General features: G+C 51.1%; 9 protein-coding genes across 9 annotated transcripts; 4 read left to right on the top strand and 5 right to left on the bottom strand.

Annotated features, from left to right (window-relative positions):
- Positions 1–190: 190 nt before the first annotated feature.
- On the bottom strand, positions 191–3,091 carry K460DRAFT_410887 (cation efflux protein; the record flags this gene model as incomplete). The annotated part of the gene is made up of 3 exons (XM_040937427.1): positions 191–1,295; positions 1,356–2,618; positions 2,670–3,091. The coding sequence occupies 3 exons, from the start codon at positions 3,089–3,091 to the stop codon at positions 191–193; spliced, it is 2,790 nt and encodes a 929-aa protein (XP_040782851.1).
- Positions 3,092–3,486: 395 nt separating this feature from the next.
- K460DRAFT_296933 (glycosyltransferase family 33 protein) lies at positions 3,487–5,019 on the top strand (the record flags this gene model as incomplete). Its single annotated transcript, XM_040929666.1, has 2 exons — positions 3,487–3,820; positions 3,872–5,019. 2 exons carry the CDS (start codon positions 3,487–3,489, stop codon positions 5,017–5,019), a joined length of 1,482 nt encoding a protein of 493 aa, XP_040782850.1.
- Positions 5,020–5,128: 109 nt separating this feature from the next.
- Positions 5,129–5,856, bottom strand: K460DRAFT_410885 (uncharacterized protein; the record flags this gene model as incomplete). The annotated part of the gene is made up of 2 exons (XM_040937426.1): positions 5,129–5,150; positions 5,207–5,856. The coding sequence occupies 2 exons, from the start codon at positions 5,854–5,856 to the stop codon at positions 5,129–5,131; spliced, it is 672 nt and encodes a 223-aa protein (XP_040782849.1).
- A 766-nt stretch (positions 5,857–6,622) lies between these two features.
- Positions 6,623–6,991, top strand: K460DRAFT_206006 (uncharacterized protein). The gene has a single exon (XM_040927225.1). The coding sequence runs from the start codon at positions 6,669–6,671 to the stop codon at positions 6,915–6,917; it is 249 nt and encodes an 82-aa protein (XP_040782848.1). The 5' UTR covers positions 6,623–6,668; the 3' UTR covers positions 6,918–6,991.
- Positions 6,629–9,276, bottom strand: K460DRAFT_371495 (FabD/lysophospholipase-like protein). The gene is made up of 3 exons (XM_040934365.1): positions 8,741–9,276; positions 8,089–8,626; positions 6,629–7,978 (listed from the first exon to the last, which is right to left on the bottom strand). Exons 1-3 carry the CDS (start codon positions 8,895–8,897, stop codon positions 7,066–7,068), a joined length of 1,608 nt encoding a protein of 535 aa, XP_040782847.1. The 5' UTR covers positions 8,898–9,276; the 3' UTR covers positions 6,629–7,065.
- Positions 9,277–10,439: 1,163 nt separating this feature from the next.
- On the top strand, positions 10,440–11,023 carry K460DRAFT_296379 (uncharacterized protein; the record flags this gene model as incomplete). Its single annotated transcript, XM_040929632.1, has 2 exons — positions 10,440–10,623; positions 10,683–11,023. The coding sequence occupies 2 exons, from the start codon at positions 10,440–10,442 to the stop codon at positions 11,021–11,023; spliced, it is 525 nt and encodes a 174-aa protein (XP_040782846.1).
- Positions 11,024–11,400: 377 nt separating this feature from the next.
- On the bottom strand, positions 11,401–14,377 carry K460DRAFT_371492 (SPX-domain-containing protein). Its single transcript, XM_040934364.1, has 4 exons — positions 14,358–14,377; positions 13,865–14,261; positions 12,214–13,816; positions 11,401–12,162 (listed from the first exon to the last, which is right to left on the bottom strand). Exons 1-4 carry the CDS (start codon positions 14,360–14,362, stop codon positions 11,795–11,797), a joined length of 2,373 nt encoding a protein of 790 aa, XP_040782845.1. The 5' UTR covers positions 14,363–14,377; the 3' UTR covers positions 11,401–11,794.
- An 815-nt stretch (positions 14,378–15,192) lies between these two features.
- Positions 15,193–17,121, bottom strand: K460DRAFT_296107 (P-loop containing nucleoside triphosphate hydrolase protein; the record flags this gene model as incomplete). The annotated part of the gene is made up of 1 exon (XM_040929611.1): positions 15,193–17,121. One exon carries the CDS (start codon positions 17,119–17,121, stop codon positions 15,193–15,195), a length of 1,929 nt encoding a protein of 642 aa, XP_040782844.1.
- Positions 17,122–18,427: 1,306 nt separating this feature from the next.
- On the top strand, positions 18,428–19,405 carry K460DRAFT_296209 (uncharacterized protein; the record flags this gene model as incomplete). Its single annotated transcript, XM_040929623.1, has 2 exons — positions 18,428–18,577; positions 18,632–19,405. 2 exons carry the CDS (start codon positions 18,428–18,430, stop codon positions 19,403–19,405), a joined length of 924 nt encoding a protein of 307 aa, XP_040782843.1.
- Between the last annotated feature and the right edge of the window lie 725 nt (positions 19,406–20,130).

Raw genomic sequence — 20,130 nt, 5'->3', positions numbered from 1 at the left:
ATTTGCATACAAAATACAGAGCGAAGGCAGGTCACATTAAATGAAGAGGCCCCTTTATAACACGCGACAGAGCCAGACACCCGAGGACCTAAATACCGTTTATTACTTTGTAATGATGATGTACAAGGGGCATATCTCCCAACTGTCGTATACTTCCAAAAGTCTCATGATATACAAAAACGTTGACTGCTTAGCTCATCTTCCCACTCCCGCCACCGCAGAAGCATCGTCCTTCGCCTTCATGCTCAACGTGGACAACGACCTCCATACCCCGGCCTTTGAGGAACTGTGTTGTACGTTCTCGAACATCTTCGACATCTGCGGCTCGCGAGGCAATGATGTGAATAACGCCGAGGATTCTTTGCTTGGGCGCGGCGTGGCTATGTTCATGGTCGTGGTCGTGTTTATGAGCATGGTCATGATCATGATCATGTGTGTGTTCTTCTGAATGATCGTGTTTGTGGTCGTGGTCGTGGTCATGGTCATGGTCGTGCTTATGCTCGTGTCCACAGGCATGCGCTTCTTTAGCATGCGCTTCCGCATGTGCGGCGCCCTCGTCCTCTAGCCAGAATTTCGGCACCGCGTAACCCACTACGCCCCTCAATGAACCCAGCTCGCCCAGCGTATTTCGAATACCATATTCGAGATCGTTCGGTAAGCTCAGCATCAGCCTAGCTCCACTAGACTTTACAAGAGGGATGGCAGACAAGAAGATCAGAACAGCGATGATGCACGATGCGATGGGGTCCCAACCAGACCAGCCATAGTACTTGGTGAGAAGGGTAGAGATGATGACAGCGACGGAGCCCAGAGCGTCGGCGAGGATGTGCAAGAAGATGCCCTGCATGTTCTCATTATCATGAGAGTGGCCATGTGAGTGGCCATGATCATGACCTTCATGGCCGTGGTCGTGAGAGTGACCGTGGCCATGGTGAGCGTGCCCAAATGCTGTTAGACCGACGATGTTGACGAGGAAGCCGAGAATGCTGACGACTAGGAGCTCGTTCAGTCGTTGCAGCTCGTGACCCTCCCAAAGACGTTCAAATGCGTCGAATATGATTTCTACACTGACGAGCAATAGAAATACGCCGTTTGCAAAGCCAGACAGTGTGTCAATCTTGCCATAGCCATACGGAAATCGTGCATTCGGGCGCCATTTGCTCATCACTGCGGCTGCTAGACCCACAGCGAGACCAGCACAATCGAAGAGCATATGGATGCTGTCGGTAAGAAGCCCTAACGAGCCACTGACGAAGCCGTAAAAGAATTGCACCAGCATGAAGGCCAGATTGAGTCTGTCAATGTCAGCGAGGTCTCAAATTTCACGTCATATGCGGAGCGCGATAGTGACTTACACTCCAAAGTACGCAATCCGCCTCGAGTCTTTCTCGATCAGGACACTGTGGATGATAGAACCTGGTGTGGCCCGCGCAATCAAGAACGCAGAGAATCTTGAGTGATTCCCATGCAGATGATGATCGTGTTCCTGGTCGTGTTGATGATCGTGAGAATGCGCGTGGCTCGAATGTGAATGGCCGTGAGAATTTGGCGTAGGAACTATGAGTGCTCGCGTATCCAGAACAACCGCTGCAGCGAATACCGCGCTGTTCAACGGGAATAAAGCCCAAGAGAAGCCCACGTTGTACTGTTCCCAGGTATTGAAAGCGGTAGTCAAGACACATCCTAATGCCAAACCAATGTGCTTTTGACTGTCTAATGCCCGTGGAAGCGCAAAGTATACAAGCGCCGTCGCTGATGCCACTGATAAAGTCGAAAACCATATAGCATGCTGGGAAAGGGACGGCGAGAAAGATGATATAAGAGAATACATAATGGTGGCGACAGTCAGAATAAGGCCAGACGCGATTGTGAGGAGCGTCTTCTCGAACGAGCTTACAAGAGGCGACGAAACCTTCGATACGGAGGATCGTGCTGGGCGCTGATTGATATACGAGCCCTCGCTTTGAGACGCTGTTCTGATGGGCAATTCGACTGTCGGTAGAGGCGGAGGAGCGAACAGGATTGATGTGAGAAGCACACCGTGACCGAGTAATGTGCTTGTGAGATTACTTGACTTGATAGCATCCTGGACCAAGACCAGCAGGAGTACTATGCATGTTGATTTCCGTGTCTTCAACGTCCGCTGAAGCTGGTCCCACGCCGTAGGGTTTCCTCGCTTGTCATCAAAAGAACCGATTCCTGCAGCTACTGCAATTAGCAGCACTAAGGCTGTCTTTGGTCCTCCTAGCTGCATCGTGGCGTAGAACGGTAGCAGCATACCAAGTATATTGCCAAGTATGCGTTTGGGCGCCTGGCCAATATCAAATGTTCCCTTTTCGGCTTTCCGTCTGTCTAATGGCTGTAGGCTGGAGTTGACCTTGGCTATCAGGCCAACCAGTATCAATGTGGCGGAGGAGAGGACTAGGGCGTGCAATAGTGGGGATTCACCCATTGTACTCGGTAGTTCTACCGTGGGCGCACTTTCTGCAACGGCTTCTGAGAGGGTCGAGGGCAGCTTTTGTACCCGTCCGACTACGCTGGGGTACGCTAACGAGGCGAAGATGTATGGGAGGGGTATGAGGAGCGCGGTGAGGGCTTCGGGTAGTTCGAGCCATGATCTTCTCAGTGTCAATTGATATCCTCCGAGCACGGAAACGGGGTTTGCTTACGAAGGTGAGGGGGGAGAGACAGGAGCAGTCTCGTGTATCGGCGAGAAGCCATATTTTGTAGAGGAAGTAATCTTTGACCGTCCCAAGTCTGACTCCCCTCGTGGCCTATTTTTGGGCCTCCCGTTCAGAAACGGCTTCAGCGTATACGTCGAGTCGTTCGAAGCCGAGCGGTTGTGTCCATGATCGTGGTCGTGTCCATGGTCACTGTGCTCAGCATATGGCGAGTGCATTACGCCATGCAAATGCCCGCTTCCGTTCATGTCCGATCGGTAATGTCGGTGGCCGGGCTCTTTTGCAGGTGATGCGCCGCTCAAGGGGCTGTTCGCGTATGGAGAGGGTTCGGGAGTATAGAGCGATGGTGAACGTCCATGGGTGTAGGTTTGCGATGTAGAAGCATTAGGCAGCGCATACGTCGACGCCATCTGCAAGCTGGCACCGTGTTCAAGTCCAAGTGTCTTGACTCGGGGTGTATGGTGTAGGCTGGAGGTGGGCCGTCTAGTGCGCCAATGTTGCGAAGACTTGGCCGTACGCTGTCTCCGATCCAAACCAGAACGTCCAGCAGAAAGAGGATAGCGAAAGCAGCGGGTTGGCGGGGCGTCAGTCAAAGCAGTTGCAATGAGGCAACGCGGCGTTTGGAATAGCGGCCGCGTTCATCAATTCAAGCTCAGGGGTCCCAGATAGAGCAAGCCCTGGCCGCCTTCCCGTTTCGGTACAACCCCGGTCTTGATCTCCGCAATCGCGGCTACAGATGCCCGGTGACGCAGCTCATCTTCCCACGTTGAGCCGCAATTGGACCTCACCAACACACGGACAAAACATGTTCGAAGACTTCGTCTTGACCGAAAAGTTTAGCAACGGATTCACCGTCGTGCTGGGCGCCATCCTTTGCATCTCGACTCTTTTCACGATTCTGCTGGCGACGCTGCCGGGCCAATATGATCCATACGCAGATAAACCGCCCAAGTTCGTGGACGAGACGGGCAAGGAGATCAAGATGAAGACAAAAGATGGAAAGGATCCGCTCAAGTGGAGGCAGGGTCGGACTGTCCAGATACTTGTATTGGGAGACATTGGCCGCTCACCCCGCATGCAGTACCATGCCTTGAGCATTGCGAAACATGGTGGCAGGGTGTTTCTCATCGGGTATCAAGGTATGCCAACCTCCAAATGCTAGAAAACTAGTACTGTCTAACAGTCCTCAGAATCAGAGATCCATCCGGACATCGTCTCAAATCCACTAATCACAATCATCCCACTTGTTGCAGCACCAGCTTTCCTGCGGTCTAGCAGCAAACTACTGTTTCCCATTCTAGCACCTCTCAAAGCTATCTGGCAAGCAAGGTCCATTTATCGCGCACTAGGCTACCGTTCTGAGCCTGGGAGATGGATGCTCGTCCAGAATCCTCCTTCAATACCAACCCTCGCCATAGCCAGCTTGGTGTGCTTCCTCAGAAACACCGACCTCATTATCGATTGGCACAATTTCGGATACTCAATCCTTGCGCTCAAGCTGGGCAAGAGGCATCCCCTCGTCAGTATCTCAGAGCGATATGAGAAAATATTCGCAAAGGCTGCAACACATCACCTGACCGTCACGAACGCCATGGCCCGCGTGCTCAAAGACAGCTACGGAATAACAGCACAGGCCCTTCACGATCGACCAGCCTCCATGTTCCGTCCCATCACTTCTCAGGAGCGGACACAGTTTCTTGCGAGACTTCCGGAAACGGCTCAGTATGCCCAAGACCTCTCGCCCTCTTCAAAGACACCCTGGAAGCTCATCGTGAGCTCTACGTCTTGGACTGCCGACGAAGACTTCTCAATATTGCTTGATGCACTCGTCGCCTACTCCGCTGAGGCTACCTCGAAGACCCATCTACCAAGGATCCTGGCCATCATTACTGGAAAAGGGCCCATGCAGTCTCACTATCTCACGAAAGTCAAGGCCCTCAATCAACAGAAGAAGCTATTGAACGTCATTGTCACCACAGCATGGCTCACACCCCAAGACTACGCACGCCTCCTTGCCTCTGCAGATCTTGGCGTCTCTCTTCACACCTCGTCATCCGGCGTCGATCTGCCCATGAAGGTTGTCGACATGTTTGGCGCAGGCTTGCCAGTCGTAGGATGGGGCAAATTTGAAGCATGGCCCGAGCTGGTCAAAGAGGACGTCAACGGAAAGGGTTTCGCGAGCTCACAGCAACTTGCTGAGCAGCTGATTGATCTCTTTGGGAAGGATGATGCTCTATTGCGACAGCTCAAGAACGGCGCCCTGGAAGAGAGTGGGAATAGATGGAATGATGAATGGGATCGTGTTGGTGGACAATTGTTCAAATTTATACATGTCTAAGGACGGCACTTAATGACATCGATTTTGAGCGCCACGAGATTCGAGTTCTTCCACCATCTGCATACGAAGGCGAAGGCGACATGTCCCCGCATTACCACCTTTATTCTTATTACCACGTTCCTTCGCCCAAGCTGTATAATCCCGATAAGTAACATCATCCCCTATCCTGCCCCCAATGCCCTGCCACTCTGTGCCCTCAAATTTTCCTTGGAAACCATCCAGGATACCCGCCATATCCTCTTCGCAATACCCCTGCACGAGAGCCTCATGTACTGTACCTTCGTACATGGTCTTGTAGTACTGCACCATCCTTTTTAATTCCATGTACAGCTCACACATGTGACCTTCAATAATCATCCTGTCGGAATACTCCTTTTGGAGTCTCCAAATTCTTGGTGATAAAAACATGGTCAACCCAGGCGGCGACGAGGCGCCGGTAGTTGGGGATGTTGATGAGCCGCCAGTAGTTGGGGATGTTGATGAGTCGCCAATAGTTGGGGATGTTGACGAGTCTGGTAGAGGGTGCATCGCCAGGTATGCGATTTCCTCATCCATTGTCGAAAGACGCAGTATGGCATGCTTCTGTCCAGGCCGCTGAGGTTTTGGCGCGTGTAGGGGTAGGTCTGCGGGTATAGTTACGATAACGCCTGGCAGGGATGGTGGTCGTAATGGCAGTAGCATGTGGCTGGGGGGCGGTGGAAGCGGATTTCCAAAGCGCCTACGCCCTAGTTGAGCTATCGCTGGTTCTGTGAAGGTACTTTGAGTGCGGAGATGTTTGTGATTACATTGAGTTGGGGGCGGTGGACAGGTATCTGGACAGGTATCTGGTTCGCTCATGGTGGCTGGCAGAGGTTAGGGAGATTTCAAAAGCGCCTATTCCCTAGTCTTACGTGTTGAGCTTTCGCCGGTTCTGTAGAGGTACTTGAAGTGCGGAGGCATAGGTTAGATGGTGCCCTTAGGACGCCTTGCTGGTATAGAGTAGAGTTTGGAAGGTGCTTGAAGTCGTTAGCTAAAGGACTAAAAGTGGTTTGTTCTCTCCGTGTGGATGTAGTACCTGAACTGTAGACTCTCTACTAATTTCTTGTATTGTGTTGTATGAGTCTGCTGTGACTTTACCTGGGATTCTTTCCATTTGCTTTTATAAGTTATCTAAAAATGCTCCATATTCAGTTACTAATCTGCGCATTGCAACCATGGTTAGTCCACATAGTATCACAATAGTCTTGAGACCAGGTGCCATGTCACAACTGGAAGAATTCTCAAGGCATAATCATCTTTACGCAGAAATGTAGAGTACGATCTAATTTTACGTCCCTACCTACCTCAACCATGGAAATCCAGTCTGATACCAAAGGACTATCTTTTGAGTTTTGCTCCCTTTCTGATTACGACTTGAAATCCGCCTTGTATCGTGAGCTCAGGTTCTGCGTGGAGTTTGACGGCGACAGCCTGCCTCAGGCTGTACCTGACACAAAATCTGGTGGCGCTGACACCCTAGCAATGACCCGTCAGCCGTTGGTGCCCACGCAAACATGATCTCGTACCAAGGATATCCGAACCGATGACGGACAAGGCATGCACGTCAAAGTGAAGAACAGAATAGAATAAACGTTGCATTCGATTACTAATGTATATAAGATCGATTACTAATGTATATAAGAAAATGGTATCTTATTCCTTTTCTTTCCGCGCTGCCCACGCTATGCGCCTTGTATAAACTGGAAATGCCACTAGATACTTACGAAATGAAAGATGTTCCAAACGCCAGTTGCCATATAGATTTTCCTCGTACCGACGCCTCGGGAGGATGTGTATGTGATATCGTAAGTGCTCCGTGCGCTATGCTATGCTATGCTATGCCATGCCATGCAATATTGAAACAATTTTCTGACCAATAGAACGCTATGCTGACTGAAGAGAGTATTTTGATGGGAATTTTTGTTGGAGAGGTCGTGGGCTTGGTAAATGGTACCACAGTAGTCGTCTAGCTGTGTCATCCTAGATCGAGCGAGCAGCTGCAAAGCTCGCGAGGTGCTCCGAGCGTTGTTAAGAGATATTGACCCGAGAGCCTTTCTTAGGCGCTGGAGGGGCAGGCTGAATCATGGTGTCTTCAGGCTTGAGCTCACCGGTGAGCCACTGGCCCATGTGCGTCTGCCATCGCTTGAGGTCTTCAGCCTTGGTAGCCTCGCGGAGCCTCCTATGCCTCACTAGCCTCTCTGCAACCTGCTGCAGCACGATCTTCGGCGGTTGGTATTCTGGGAACCCCCCTATCTGTCTTGTATCTTGTCTTGTCAAATATTCAGACGTAGCCTTTTCCATTTTTGAAAGTGTTGTGCCTCCGTTAACGACTTTTGTCTCGCCAGTTTGCGGATTTGTCCAAGACCCCTTCTCCCAATTGTCAAGCGCGAGATCTTGAAGCCCAGTGTCCACATTCAAGCGCTTGTACCATCTGTGTTCCCCCTTGGCAATAGTCCGCATCATTTTGTGTCGATCCTCGCCCTCGGTGTACTTGATCAATACATTCTTGAATACTGCAAACTTTTCGCTCCATTTTTGGAGAATACGCAGTCTACCCAGAGGGCCTGGCCAGACAGCTGCAAAACCGTCGTGCGAAGTGTCTGGCCTTCCCGTACCGATTGATAAGAGTAGAGCTGGGTCGCGATCGCCCTTGAGAGAAGCGTGTTCGCTATAGGCAGCGTAAGAGGGGTTGTTTTCCCGGATTCCACCGTCTTTGAAGCCAAGGAAACCCTTGCCGTTACCAGGGTCGGCGGTGAGCATGTCAAAGTAGAAAGGGGCAGCCGAGGTTGCCCTCGTTACTTGCCAAATCTCAAGCTTATCAATGCCTTTGTTGTAAGGCGTAACCCAGGGCGGAGCGATATCAGGGTCATATCGGTGCTCATACGAGCGTAAAAGGTAGGCTTCGTCGATTTGGCCAGAGTGTGTTGCGGTGAGGCAGATACTATTCGCAGTTAGTACAAGTCTTGCAAGAGCCAAGCTGAGTACGACTTCAAGGATCTTATAATTGGTCTCGAAGGCATTCTAGCCTCATTGAGAGGGGTGTCTACTTACGACTGGCATATCCTCTCTGTTGGCTTACTCGGCCCGCCGATGTTCGATTCTCGTGTGCTTGACCACGCGGCCGAGCTTTCTAGTGAGCTTAAACCAGACGCGTTCGCGGGCGCATCATCTTCGTTCGGGTACCAAGGGTGCATATCATCACCTTTACAGCCCTCATGATGCTTGCAGTATTGACTAACTATGTCGCGTACCGCCTTCTCCAACGGCTTATGGTGGTATTTGGTCGCCAACGGTAGGACGTTTCTCCGATGGCCGAATAGCTCGTGGCCTACCTTCCGATAGATTTCGAGGCATTGCGGTACGGTCATGCGTAGGCGGGCTAGCATGACGGCTATGAGGCCGCCTGTGCTCGTGCCATACATGTAGTCGAAGTAGTGACATGGCAGCAGCTCATTCTCGTTGAACTCGCGCCTTTGACTTCCTGCAACCGGGCCCTCTTCCTTCTGTAATCGTATCTCGCATTCGGCGACTTCATGCATGAGTTGCTTGAGGATGAGCAGGCTGGAGTAGCCCCTAATGCCTCCACCATCTGCGGAATCTTGTGAGCATGCGATTCTGTATGTGACTCCAAATGCGCAATAAGAACAACAGCAACAGCAAGCCTGGCGGCTACCTGGGTGCCAAACCAACGACTTGTACGTACCTAGCGTGAGTATGAGATCGTCCCAGCAATTGTCCTTGTCCACTCTCATTTTCCAAGTGTCCCCTGACTTATCTTGTACCGTTGCCGAAGTGGCTGTGGTCCCCGTCGTCTTGATGCTCAGCGGCCTCGAGCGCGGTTCTATCGGTGGTTGCAGCATGATGTCGGTCTGCGCAGTAGCTCGATATGTACCGTGGGTTTGCTCCTAGGGGGATCCACTGTTTGGTCTTTGATCAGGTTGATGGAGTCGGAATGCAACGGGTCTGCGCATAACAGGGGAGCGCAGTAGTAGCAGTAAATAAGGCTGCGAAGAGCCTCATGACAGCTTGCGCTGCAGGAAGAGTGACGGAGGGTGTGCGCTTGACCGGGGCGGAGGCGGGAATGGCTGATACACTACGCTAGCGAAGCTACTTTCTGGGGATACTTGTTCCTGATTTGCTATATGCTGCGCCTCCTGAGTGCCCTTTGGAGCTGTAAATCGCATGAAGTTCGGCCCAAGGCTTGATATCGAAATGATCACTTTCAAGCATAGAGAAGTGGTCAGGGGTTGTTCGGAGGTTTGTTTTGTGCAACGATGAGTGATTTAAGGTGATGAGATCAGCCCGCGAGCGGACCGCGATCGTAGCCAGAGTGTGGGTATCGCATCGCATCGCATTGCATCGCATCACCTCGCCCCTTGCACTTGAGCAGTATGATTTCTAGCCTGCCTCTACACGCAAACTACACTGCATTTCTCTTTACTACGTTGGGGAAGATAGGCAGCTACAGCCGGCAAGAACTTGCCCTGCGATCTGGAGTACTGCAACTTGAACAAACTAGATTCAGGGTTTCAGAAACGCAGACCCAGATGACGCCTCCTTGTGATGTATGTGATGAACAAGCGAGCGTAAATATCCGGACCGTTAGTCAGGGAGAATCACCTGAATGGCGTTTTCCTTGTACAGACTCGCAGGTGACACCAGACGCTTGAGTCTCGTCTGTCGCTTTTCTCCAAGCTCGTGACAGACCGGGCCGGTGTAGAAGTCTCAAAAGCGCTACCACCTGTGTCCAAGGCAATAACGCGGCCATTGATACTTGCTATTCTCAGGACATCGGTTGTATTCCTTCACCATATTGGGAATATCTCGCCCTAGAATCGTGCTTGCGCCCCGTCGCCTCTCCCACCGAACCCTTCCAGACACTCAGATATACGCTTTCGTCAAGCACCAATCAAGCGAGTATCGGAAGGTGAGTCAAAACAACACAAAGGGCTTGTCGTTGTCCAAGCCTGTATTGCAACAGCGCGAAGGGCCTCGTATATTCCACCACCCGCCTCCCCGCGTAGCCAATCACGGATATGCCCAGCACAGCCACCATCTTCACCAATCAAACAGCAAATCGGCCGAATCCGTCATCATAGCCAAGGCCCGTTTGCCTGACTTCCGGTTGCTGCTGGGCGCAGCGCTCGTGTGTGACGCTCGACGTGCTTCCATGACCCAACCTGCATCTTCCCTCTGCTTCCACAAATCACCAGACTCCAAAGCGCCCACTGCCTATACAAAGCAACTCACGGCCACGGTCCACCAGTTTGTAAGACCACAAACAGCGCCCCCTTTAGCAAAAGCGAGCGAGACACATCGATAGTCCAACGCCCACCACCGCCAGAAGCCCTATTTCCGCAACCCAACGTCTCAGCCTCACCTTTCCTTCGGTCAACCTTCGAATGTTGGACGAAAGCATGACGTTCAAATCGGTGTCTACATCCGGCACGGTATCGAGCAAGGCGAGCAGCCTGTTCGATCTCGACGAGCATGGCAGTAAATCCATTCTCGTCTACAAGTACCGCTCAGGCGCCAAAGGCCTAGAAGTCAAGACCGAGAGCACGCTCTGCGAGGAGCTCGACAAAGGTGAGTTTGCCCGCGCGATAGTATCCCGTCCTAATCCGACTGACATGGCTCGCTCGTAGACCCCTCATTACCCTTCATCCGCGTCACCAAGAAGCCCATACCCCGTGGAAACAGTCGTCTAGACATTCTAGGCGAAGACCTCATGATGCCCGAAGAGCGCGAAAAGTACGCCGAGAAGCCCACGCTCAAGGCCTCCGTCGCAAACGTCGGCCTGCCTACACTCGCAAAGTGGAAACACATGATCCTCGGAAGCTACGACGATCTCTACATCGTGTCGCGATCCGTTACGCCCACGCCAGAGTCGAGCAAGAACAGCAGTCCAGAGTCGAGCCAGCACGTCAGTCCCGCGACGACGTTCCCTTCGCATGCAAACCATCCCTTGACGAATCCAGATGCGTAGTTGTTGGGGGGCGGCGGTTGGCTGGATGAGATGCTATTTTGGGACGCGACATTCCAACCTCATACCACATGTCTCACCTCCCTCGGGTCAACGCATTTGCGCCTCGCCACGCCTGACAGCTGCCATCGGATCATACACTGCCGATCCCATCTATTCGGTGTCTTCTTCCCTTTCAGCCACAGCAATTCGACCTCGCCGATGTTGCTACGATTATACGTCTCCTAACAAGCTATTACTATACGATACCCAACGAGCACGGCTCATGACCGCGCGGCGCTGGACGGAGTTTTCGGTTTCTTTAGTTCAATCATTCGATTCCTATACATTCTTTGCGCTCTTGGGTTATGCATAAAAGTCCCGAGGGCAATGGCGGAGTTTTTATGGGTTTCATCTAATACAATGTCCTTCATCAACAACTATATCAATCTGTCTCCACTTTATGGTGGACCATGTGACCCAAAACAACAAACTAACCGATGCCTTTTTCCAGTTGTTTATTCCTAGTAGCCTCTAAGATTCGCTATACTAACACTAGCTAAGGATTGCTTTTTACATGGAACTTAAGGCATTCTAAGACAAGTTACATGGCTAAAAGACGGTAATTATAAACAAAGCTCTCGTTCTCATTTGAGCTCATTATTATGTACCCAAGTAGGTAATACTGGTTCAACGCTATACTATACTACAAGAATCGTCCAGCCGTATCATATTTAAACCCCTCTCTCCTCTGGCCACCTCTTGATGATTTCCATCTACAAATTCTCTCCACCTCTATCCTTTCATTCCCCCTTTCAAGCCTCCATCATATCCACCCTTCCCAAATCGATATCCAAAGCTCACAGCTACCGCCGCAAAGAGACCCACACACAGCAACGTAGGCCCCCACTTATCGTGATACACGACAGCTCTCCTCTCCTTAATCTTCTTCACTCTCCACAGATACAAGCCAGCAGAGTAAAGGAGCGCGATACAAGCGACGGTAGTAAATGCCCATGCGGCGGCGAAGGCGAGCCCGTCGCCAAAGTTCAGCAGGGTAGCGGCAATGGAGCTGATGAGGATAGAGAATTCGAGCCACGAGAGGAAAGTGCGCTCGGTTGCTAGTTGGACTTTTGGCTCGACGCGGACGGGGACGTGTATGCCTTTGTCATATGTTAGTAATGAAACAACGGCACCGGATTAGAATAACTTACGCTTTCCCTTCGGCGCCTTGAACCTCTTCACCTCGCCGGCCTGTTTCCATGTCGGTACACCCAGCGAGAAGCCACCGTCGCCCACATCCGTAGGCGTCGGCTTAGGGATGATGGCAATGAAGCCGTTGATAAGCACAGTTCCAACATGAGTAGCTGTATGCTCCGCCCATTTCCGGTAGTATCGAAGGCCTCCTTCCCTCTTCGCCACCGCGTAATCCTCCTCTTCATCATCACTGTCCGAGTCGTAGATGGGGTGGTCATTATCGCGGGTTCGTCCGGCCGCCACACGCTCCTCAATGTCAAGCGTATTCGGATCATTTGCGTTAGTGAGGGTACCATAGTCGCGAGTACGGGCCATCTCGTTCTGCTCCATGACATCGCGAGCTTCACGAAGCCTTCTGAGCCGATCATCATCTTCGTCGCCGTTAGCACCCGGAAGCCCCATGACGGCATCTTCGTCGTCGCTATCGTCGTCGAGGTTACCGCTCGTGCTGATGTCGTTGCTTGCCCCGGGCCTTTCAATGCCAAATTTGTGACTAACAGGCTTGCGGATGTCAACATCCATCTGCGGAGTCCAGTATGGAATCAGGTTTATCCTCTTGGGATTAAGCGTGGCGGTTCCATGAATGAACTTGGAGAACTTGGGCACAGCTTCGACGAGATGCGAGGAAGTGAGATCGCGGATCCATTGCGGTGGCTCTTGTCCGGCTTGAGTTTGCAGCTTGACTTCGAGAACAGCGTAGGGGAATAGCTCCTTGTCATCTTTTGGAAGCTGTTTGAATGGCCAATCCACACCAATGTCCATACGACGCCAATTGTCGCCTGCGCGCTTCTTGCCGTCTAGATTGTCCTCGCGGGTCATGGAAAGCTCCGTGTCGAGTGAGATGCGGACTCGAGCATCTCCGGGGAGCTGGAAGGCAGTTCGATGGTAGAAGGAGCGAGTGACGGGGACGAGCTTGCGGGTGAGTACGCGATACTGGATCTCGCGGGCGAGTTGCTCATCCGAAGCAATGTCCTTCTCTGATCTCTTCTGCTCCCTGCGCTCCTTCTCGAAGACCTGCTCAGGCCTCAGCTCACCGCGGAGGAACGCATTGACGTTCTTCTCCTTCAACTTGAACCGAGCCTTTACAGATTCCTCGCCGGTCCAGTCTTCACGATGTGTCTTTCGCTCGACGAAAATAGTGTCGCTGGACATGCCTCCATACCAGCGCAAGCGGATCGCTTCCGCACCCTCCGTCTTCTGTAAACGACCCATGTACAGCTCCCATGTCTCTGTGTTATCATAGTAAATGGATGTAATGGCAGAGTCTTCCTCGTTAAACTCCTTGTTAGGGTTGAATACCAGGACAGGAAGATGTTTGAGGATAATCAGCTTTAGCTCGAGAATGTTGTCCGGATGCACCCAGTATTTGGTTGTCTGGCGAACGAAATTCTGCTGCTTTCCTCCCGCGGATGCATCGCCCTTGACCGGGTTGCCGCGTGTGCGGACGATGTCGTAAAGCCTCGAGAGCTTGACTACGTACGAGTCGTAGTTGTCTTGGAAGAAGGGCTTGCGTTTGAGGCGGGCGGCGAAGACAGGCTTGAGGACCCAGCTGGTGCTTTTCTACCACTTGTTAGCATCAATTGGGTGTCTCATGGCGCATACACATACGTCGTGCTTCTTGATGATCTTCTGGAAGCCCGTATAGTTCAATTGGGTGAACTTGGCCAGGTCGTGCACATCGGCGATGATGTCGCTCAGGTCCTCTTCGAGCAGGTCAAAGTCCTCTTCGAAAGAGTCGCTGTCCTGGCCCAGAGCCTGCTGTGCCCGCGCAACAGCATCGCTGACCTCCTTCTCCGACGATGCTATGCGGCGGATGATCTCCTCACTCTTGACGCGCTGGAAGGTGTAGACCTTGTCGAGCTCCTTCTCCAGCTGCTCGACGAAGCTCTGTTCCGACTTCTCATCCCATATGTGGTGGACGCGCAGGGCATTCTTAAGGCCCTCGTAGTCGATGTAGTAGAAGACCCACTCCTTGTTGAGCGACTGCTTGAGCTGTTGGCCGAACCTGTACTCGCATTAGCCCCGGTTGACATCATGGACCTATGCAACGATTGGAGGAGTGCAGGGTTGGACGGAAGCGCAGTGCCGGGGTCAAACGAACCTCATGTCGGGCGAGATGGCTGCAATTGCACGCCCGAATTGCTGAATGAATGAAGGAAAGACAAGGCGTCTTAAGAATGACAGTGAACTGAAGCTACCCGCAGGGTCCAGGGTAGGAGAATCATGCCCAAGAGAGCTTGATGCCCCCCGCTTGTATGCTCAAAGTCTAGTCGAGCTTGGGCCTGCCGACGGGACCACACACCACACAGAAGGCGCCATCCACGCACGTGTAGCAGGTCAAGCAGCGACCATATTGATAGAGACCCACGCCGAACGAATAATAAACGAAAAGCCTGCATCCTCTCCTTGCCGTGAAGCGCAAACCATGTCACTGTTGCCAAATCCACCTCTCCGATCGGAGCGGTTCGCAGCCGTCGGTGTTGCCATTGGCGAATCAGAGCGCTGGTGACTTTTCTTTGTCGCGCATCACCAAGGCCGGGCCTCGACAGCGGGCTTTGTGGTACAGCCATTACCTTCGGTGCCAAGAAGCATTTGCTGTTTGTGAACTTCAGTTGGGATGCTAGTTGAAGCTAGTATGTCCCATGTTGGCAGAAAGCAGAATGCGAACCAAGTTTACGCGCTGCATGACGCATACATGATCAGTTCGTGGATTGACTCAAACCCGTATATTCCATCGTATGAAAAATGCTATACAGATTTGGAGGGAGGAGGATGTTTAAGCTATTCATGTTTGTTTTTTTGAAAACATCAAAGAGTTTCATTCATTCTTTTATCAAAGGTTTACTTGGTTGATTTAGATTTCAAGGTATGTGATATTCAAAGTCCAAATCTTATCTCTCTAAACAAAGAGCAGAAAAATTGAGATGCAAAGACTGCTAACCTACACCACCCCCAGAAGGGACAAGACCGGCTCGTCCAACAATGTTGATGAGACGATACGGGATGGGAAACACATTGCGAAGGGAGAAAATAGGGAGAGATGCTAGACCAATGCCTACACAGCATCTTCGAAGGCGAGGAGCACAACCAGTGTTTGTCAACTCCTTGTTTGCACTACCTTGTTTCCGACTCAGCGTACTCCACTGAGATCGTGCGGTATGGACCTCAGAGGGAACAGTATTTGTTGCGCCAACTTCAGTATTGACCAAGTCCGAGGAGCTCACTTGTAAAAGAGAACGATCGAAAGGCTCCGGGACGTTGTAAACGCCATCCTCGTCGTTCGACTGAATGTAGTCCATGGGACAGGTGAACTTGTCAGCACCAACCTCAAGCCAGTGAGCAAATTCCTCTACAGCCTTGTCGGGTCTGCCACGGTACTGGCCAAAGTATTTGCAAAGCTCGGCTGTAGTCACCTTGCTGTTGCTAGGGAACTGGTCGTGGAAGGCTTTTGCGAACCGGCTGATGGCGTCTGTGGTATAGCGTTTGGGCACGTCGTTATCGAAAAGACGCTTAAAGGTTAGCAAAGCGCTTTGCTTATTGGCGTATCCGAGCTCAAACTTGCAATCGATGCGACCAGGCCGGTAAAGAGCTGGATCGAGCTTCTTAGGGTGGTTGGTCGTCATGACCATTATCCGACCCTCTTTGGCATTGACGCCGTCAATCACATTGAGAAGTCCGCTCAACGAGAGTGATGATGAGGTTACTTCGGTTTGGAGAATCCCCGGAATCGAGGATCCCGCTTGAGCCTGCTCGAATCCATTGTCTGTAGCTTGTGCACCGTGGCTGCTAACGTCCGCCCCTGCGCAGTCAATGTCCTCTAGAAGAATGATGGACTTGGAAGGTGCCCGGTCGAAAGCTTCTTTTAGCTTAATGTCATCCATACCCAATAACGTGATGATAACGAGGGGAATGTCGCAATGCGAAGCCAAGGCAGTTGACAGAGTCGTCTTACCGGTGCCGGGAGGACCGTGCAACAAGTAGCCACGGCGATATGGTTGACCAATACTTGTGTACCATGCCAGAGTGTCCTTGCGGAAAAATTGTTGAACGTCTTTGGTGATTTCGTCCATCAATTCCGGATCAAGATCGACCATAGACAGGGGTCGCTTGTTCCGTTGCTGAAGCCTGTCTGTAGCACCAGCTTGGATCTCAATCACATTCAACCTTTGGCTTTGAACCACTCGCTCGTTGACCTCATCTAACAGCTTATTTACTGGTTCATTGCTAAGGCCAAAGCAGCTAATGGCCAGTTGGCTTGCTGAACTCCCAGGCCAAGGGACAAGTCCAAGGGGCTGTACACTGCTTGGAACATCTCTGGAAATGCTATTAGTATTCAGATACTCGACGGTAAATCGTGTACCATTATGCCAGAAAGGTTCTTCTGTGCCGCCTGCTAGAGGTTTTAGCTGGCCATCGGCCGTGCGTTTCTCGTGCTGTCCGTGCAGCTTGAATCGTAATGAATTACTCTCCTCGGACTTTTCACGAGCTAGCTGTAGAATCCCGCTATAAAGCAAAGGCTGGTCGACAGAGTTTACGATGATTGAGCTGGTCCAGAGAAATTTGACCTGATATAGGATGCTGTTACACATAATCGGCACGATGACTTGGGCAGCTTTAAGGGTAAGATAGGCTATCCAGGCCTTCTGTACACTAAAATCTTCTGTGCAATCTCTGATCGAAGGGCGGGTGAGTTGAAAAAGCTCGGATTCTATGCATCGCACGATCCGGCTGCTCAAAATTTCGAACAACAACGACTGAATTGTGGGAGGAGGAAGGGAAGCTTGGTCGTTCGACGTTTTAGCATTATCCCTGGCATCAAGCGATGTCCTAGACCTCGAACGACTGTCACGTCTAGGGCCTGCCATTGTGTCATACAGACCCATAGCCGACGCGCGTGTAGACATGTCCAGAACCGGAACCGGAGTTGTGGATGCGTTGAAGGCAGTGACGAAAAGATACCCACTAGGATTTTTAGACAAATCCGAAATGCAAACTGAGTGTATCTAGGATAATTCCCAGGGAGTTCGGACAGAAGACTGTGTAGGTGTTATTCGAATATTGTTTTTAGCTACGATTTGTGTCAATTGCTGTCTTGATATTGCGTGAAGGAAGACCGGCGGTTGGGTGATAAGATCCTTTCGAATACCTAGTTTCGACTGACATTGTGAGTGCGTCCTAAAATAGATTTTGTCCTTATTCCTCATTCAGGGCCACGATGGCTTATGAATGGACACAACAAGTTGTCAAAACATTGTGCAGTCTGGATAAAGCTCAACAATGGGGGCAGAGGCAACACTGGATTCCAACGAGAAGAATGAAAGCTGAGATATTCCTGGCCCAGTATCTTTCTCAGTATCTGTCTTGGAGAGTGATCGGCCATGGAAAACCTTGTCATCAGGTAGTCCGAAGCGGCAATATTGCGACCGATCCTTGTGTGCTGTTAAGATAATTTACTGATTGACAAGTCTCTCTATGTCGCCGTTGGCAATACCAAAGTTTTGTCTGGTTGAATAACACATTGTGATACCCCATCTCGTTGTCCATATAAAACTTTAAATATGTTCCTCAGCTTTGTGGTGGTCCTAGTAGAAAGAAGGGCGTCAAGTGGTGAGAGAAGGAAAATGAACGGCCAACTGTCAAATTGAAGATGCAGACTCTTGAGTAAGCAAAACCGTTGCTGTACTCGTAGGCTGTCTAGGCGAAGCCTCCTTCCGTGACGTGAAACCTCAGGCACGGCTTGTTGACAACCGTTGCATCTTAAACGCTCCGTGTCTCAGGGATACAAATCACCCATCTGTGACCAGGGTCAACACACCTTCCAGCCTGGGCCATCTGCGGCACATCTGTTCCAGGACAGCCTCGGCTACGCTCACAGCATGAACAGCTGGACCTTGACGTCAACCAACATCATGTGCACGACCTTTTCGCGACGCCTCGTCCGGCTATGGCGGGCTGAATGCATGTTTTGATGCTATCGTCTCTCCGTCTGTGATATGCGCTAACTGACTCTCTTTGCCAACCTTTCCCTGTCGTGCCTCTCGTCGCTTTCTTGCCTTCACTACTGCGGGGCAGGATGCACATCGTTGTTGAGCAATGATTTCCTTATCCTTTTCATTCTCAGCACTCCTACTGATTTCATTATGTCTAATATGCGGCTCAGTCGATGCTCAGATGGTTGGCGCATGGGCAGGGCACCGCCGCCTTCAACTACGACAGAACGGCAACAATAATCGTAATGGCCAAAATAACAAGCCCGATACCAGCGCGTTCAACATTGTCAATGGACGAGTGTTCACACCTGGACTGGGAATAATACTAGCGGTATGTCACAGCCCACCACTCTAACGCTCAACCTGAAGCTAATAGCATCCGTAGCCTCAGCCTTTTACTCCCATGGGCGGCGACTTCCTTCACATTGCGCTCGACATCTCCGGCGATGGCAAGTTGCCTGTGCCCCCGCGCCCGATCGATGACCCCCTAACACAAGTCTTCAACTTTACCCTCTTCCTCACCAGCAACACCATGCAGAAGAACTTCACAATCTCAAATATAACCACACCCACGCCACCTTTGGCAAATATCATGAGTCAAGAAATGGGCCAGACGGTGAAGCACATCAACTTTGAATGGCCGGACTGCTTGGTTGGCGATGGGAATAATGTGCAGGGCACAGCGAGAGGAGAGTACAATATCAGTATCCATCAAAACTATCGACTCAACGGGAACGATCGGTACACAATTTTCAACTTACCGATCTCCGTTACGAACAGCATCTCTCAGTTCCCAGGCGCTGGTCAGTTATCAACAAAACCTATCCCGGGGCCGCTAAGTGCGAATGGCGGAAGAATGAGCTGTACGAATATCGAGAACCCAATGATGGATTTTCAGACGTTAGTGAACAGCGTGAACAATCCACCAGGCCAGCCCATGCAGGATATCGCGCTTCAGACGACGGCGAGGAGAGATGGAGGGCAAGTGGGTGGGCCAGGGAATAACAATGGGCGAGGAGCTGGCACGGGTGGGCAGGGAAGCACGGATGGACAAGGCGCGATAGGAGGAGCGTCCAAGATGACAGGAGGGTCGCTCTCGATTGTAATGCTTATGATGATGGGCTGGGTAGTAGTGCTGTGCACGTCTATCAGTTGGTAACCTCAAGTTGGGGATATATGTGGGCAACGAATGTATGTCAAGTAGGCAAGCATAGATCCTGAAAGGACGTGATACCATGTTTTCCTACATGAATTTCTGTTTATTTAGTTAGGGCTTCAGAACTAAGTTCAATCATACCTACGATATTACTCTCCACTTCAAGTGAATCGAGAAACCGAGCATACCACATCCGGGTCTCCTTTTATACTTTCCTAACAAGGTCAACTTCGATTGCCTTCTCCTAGTTGGCGATTATGCACTGTCGCACGTCGAGGAGCTTAACATTATGCAGGGTCCCTTCAACGTCTATTAATGTACTAAGTATGGGTTTGAGCGTGCCAAGTTCCGGAGTACCGCGGAAGAAGGTTACAGCCGCTCGTCTGGTTCAAAAACAGACCCTGTTGTATTATGAAAATCACCCTGTTCAGATTTGGTCTATAGTGGTTGGTAGTGGTCGCATGAACCGTCACACATAGAGTGTATTTCTACGGATGCGGAATCTCCTCCAACGAATTATCGCTGGAAGATGCATTACGCCAGGCTCAAAAGCTAAGGTCAAATATCCATCCAATGCGCCTGATATCAAAACATTGCGTGCCAAAAAGAGCGTGATCCCACGTCGCGGTCCCTACGTAAAAATCCGAGAAGCGAAGTCATTCTGTCGTAAGCCGAGCATCTCTTCAGTTCTGCGTTGCCCAAATATCTCCCTGAGATGTGAAAGACGC

Source organism: Cucurbitaria berberidis, assembly GCF_010015615.1.
Source record: "Cucurbitaria berberidis CBS 394.84 unplaced genomic scaffold K460scaffold_7, whole genome shotgun sequence".
Classification (NCBI taxonomy): domain Eukaryota; kingdom Fungi; phylum Ascomycota; class Dothideomycetes; order Pleosporales; family Cucurbitariaceae; genus Cucurbitaria; species Cucurbitaria berberidis.
This window is presented reverse-complemented; position numbering and strand designations above follow the sequence as displayed.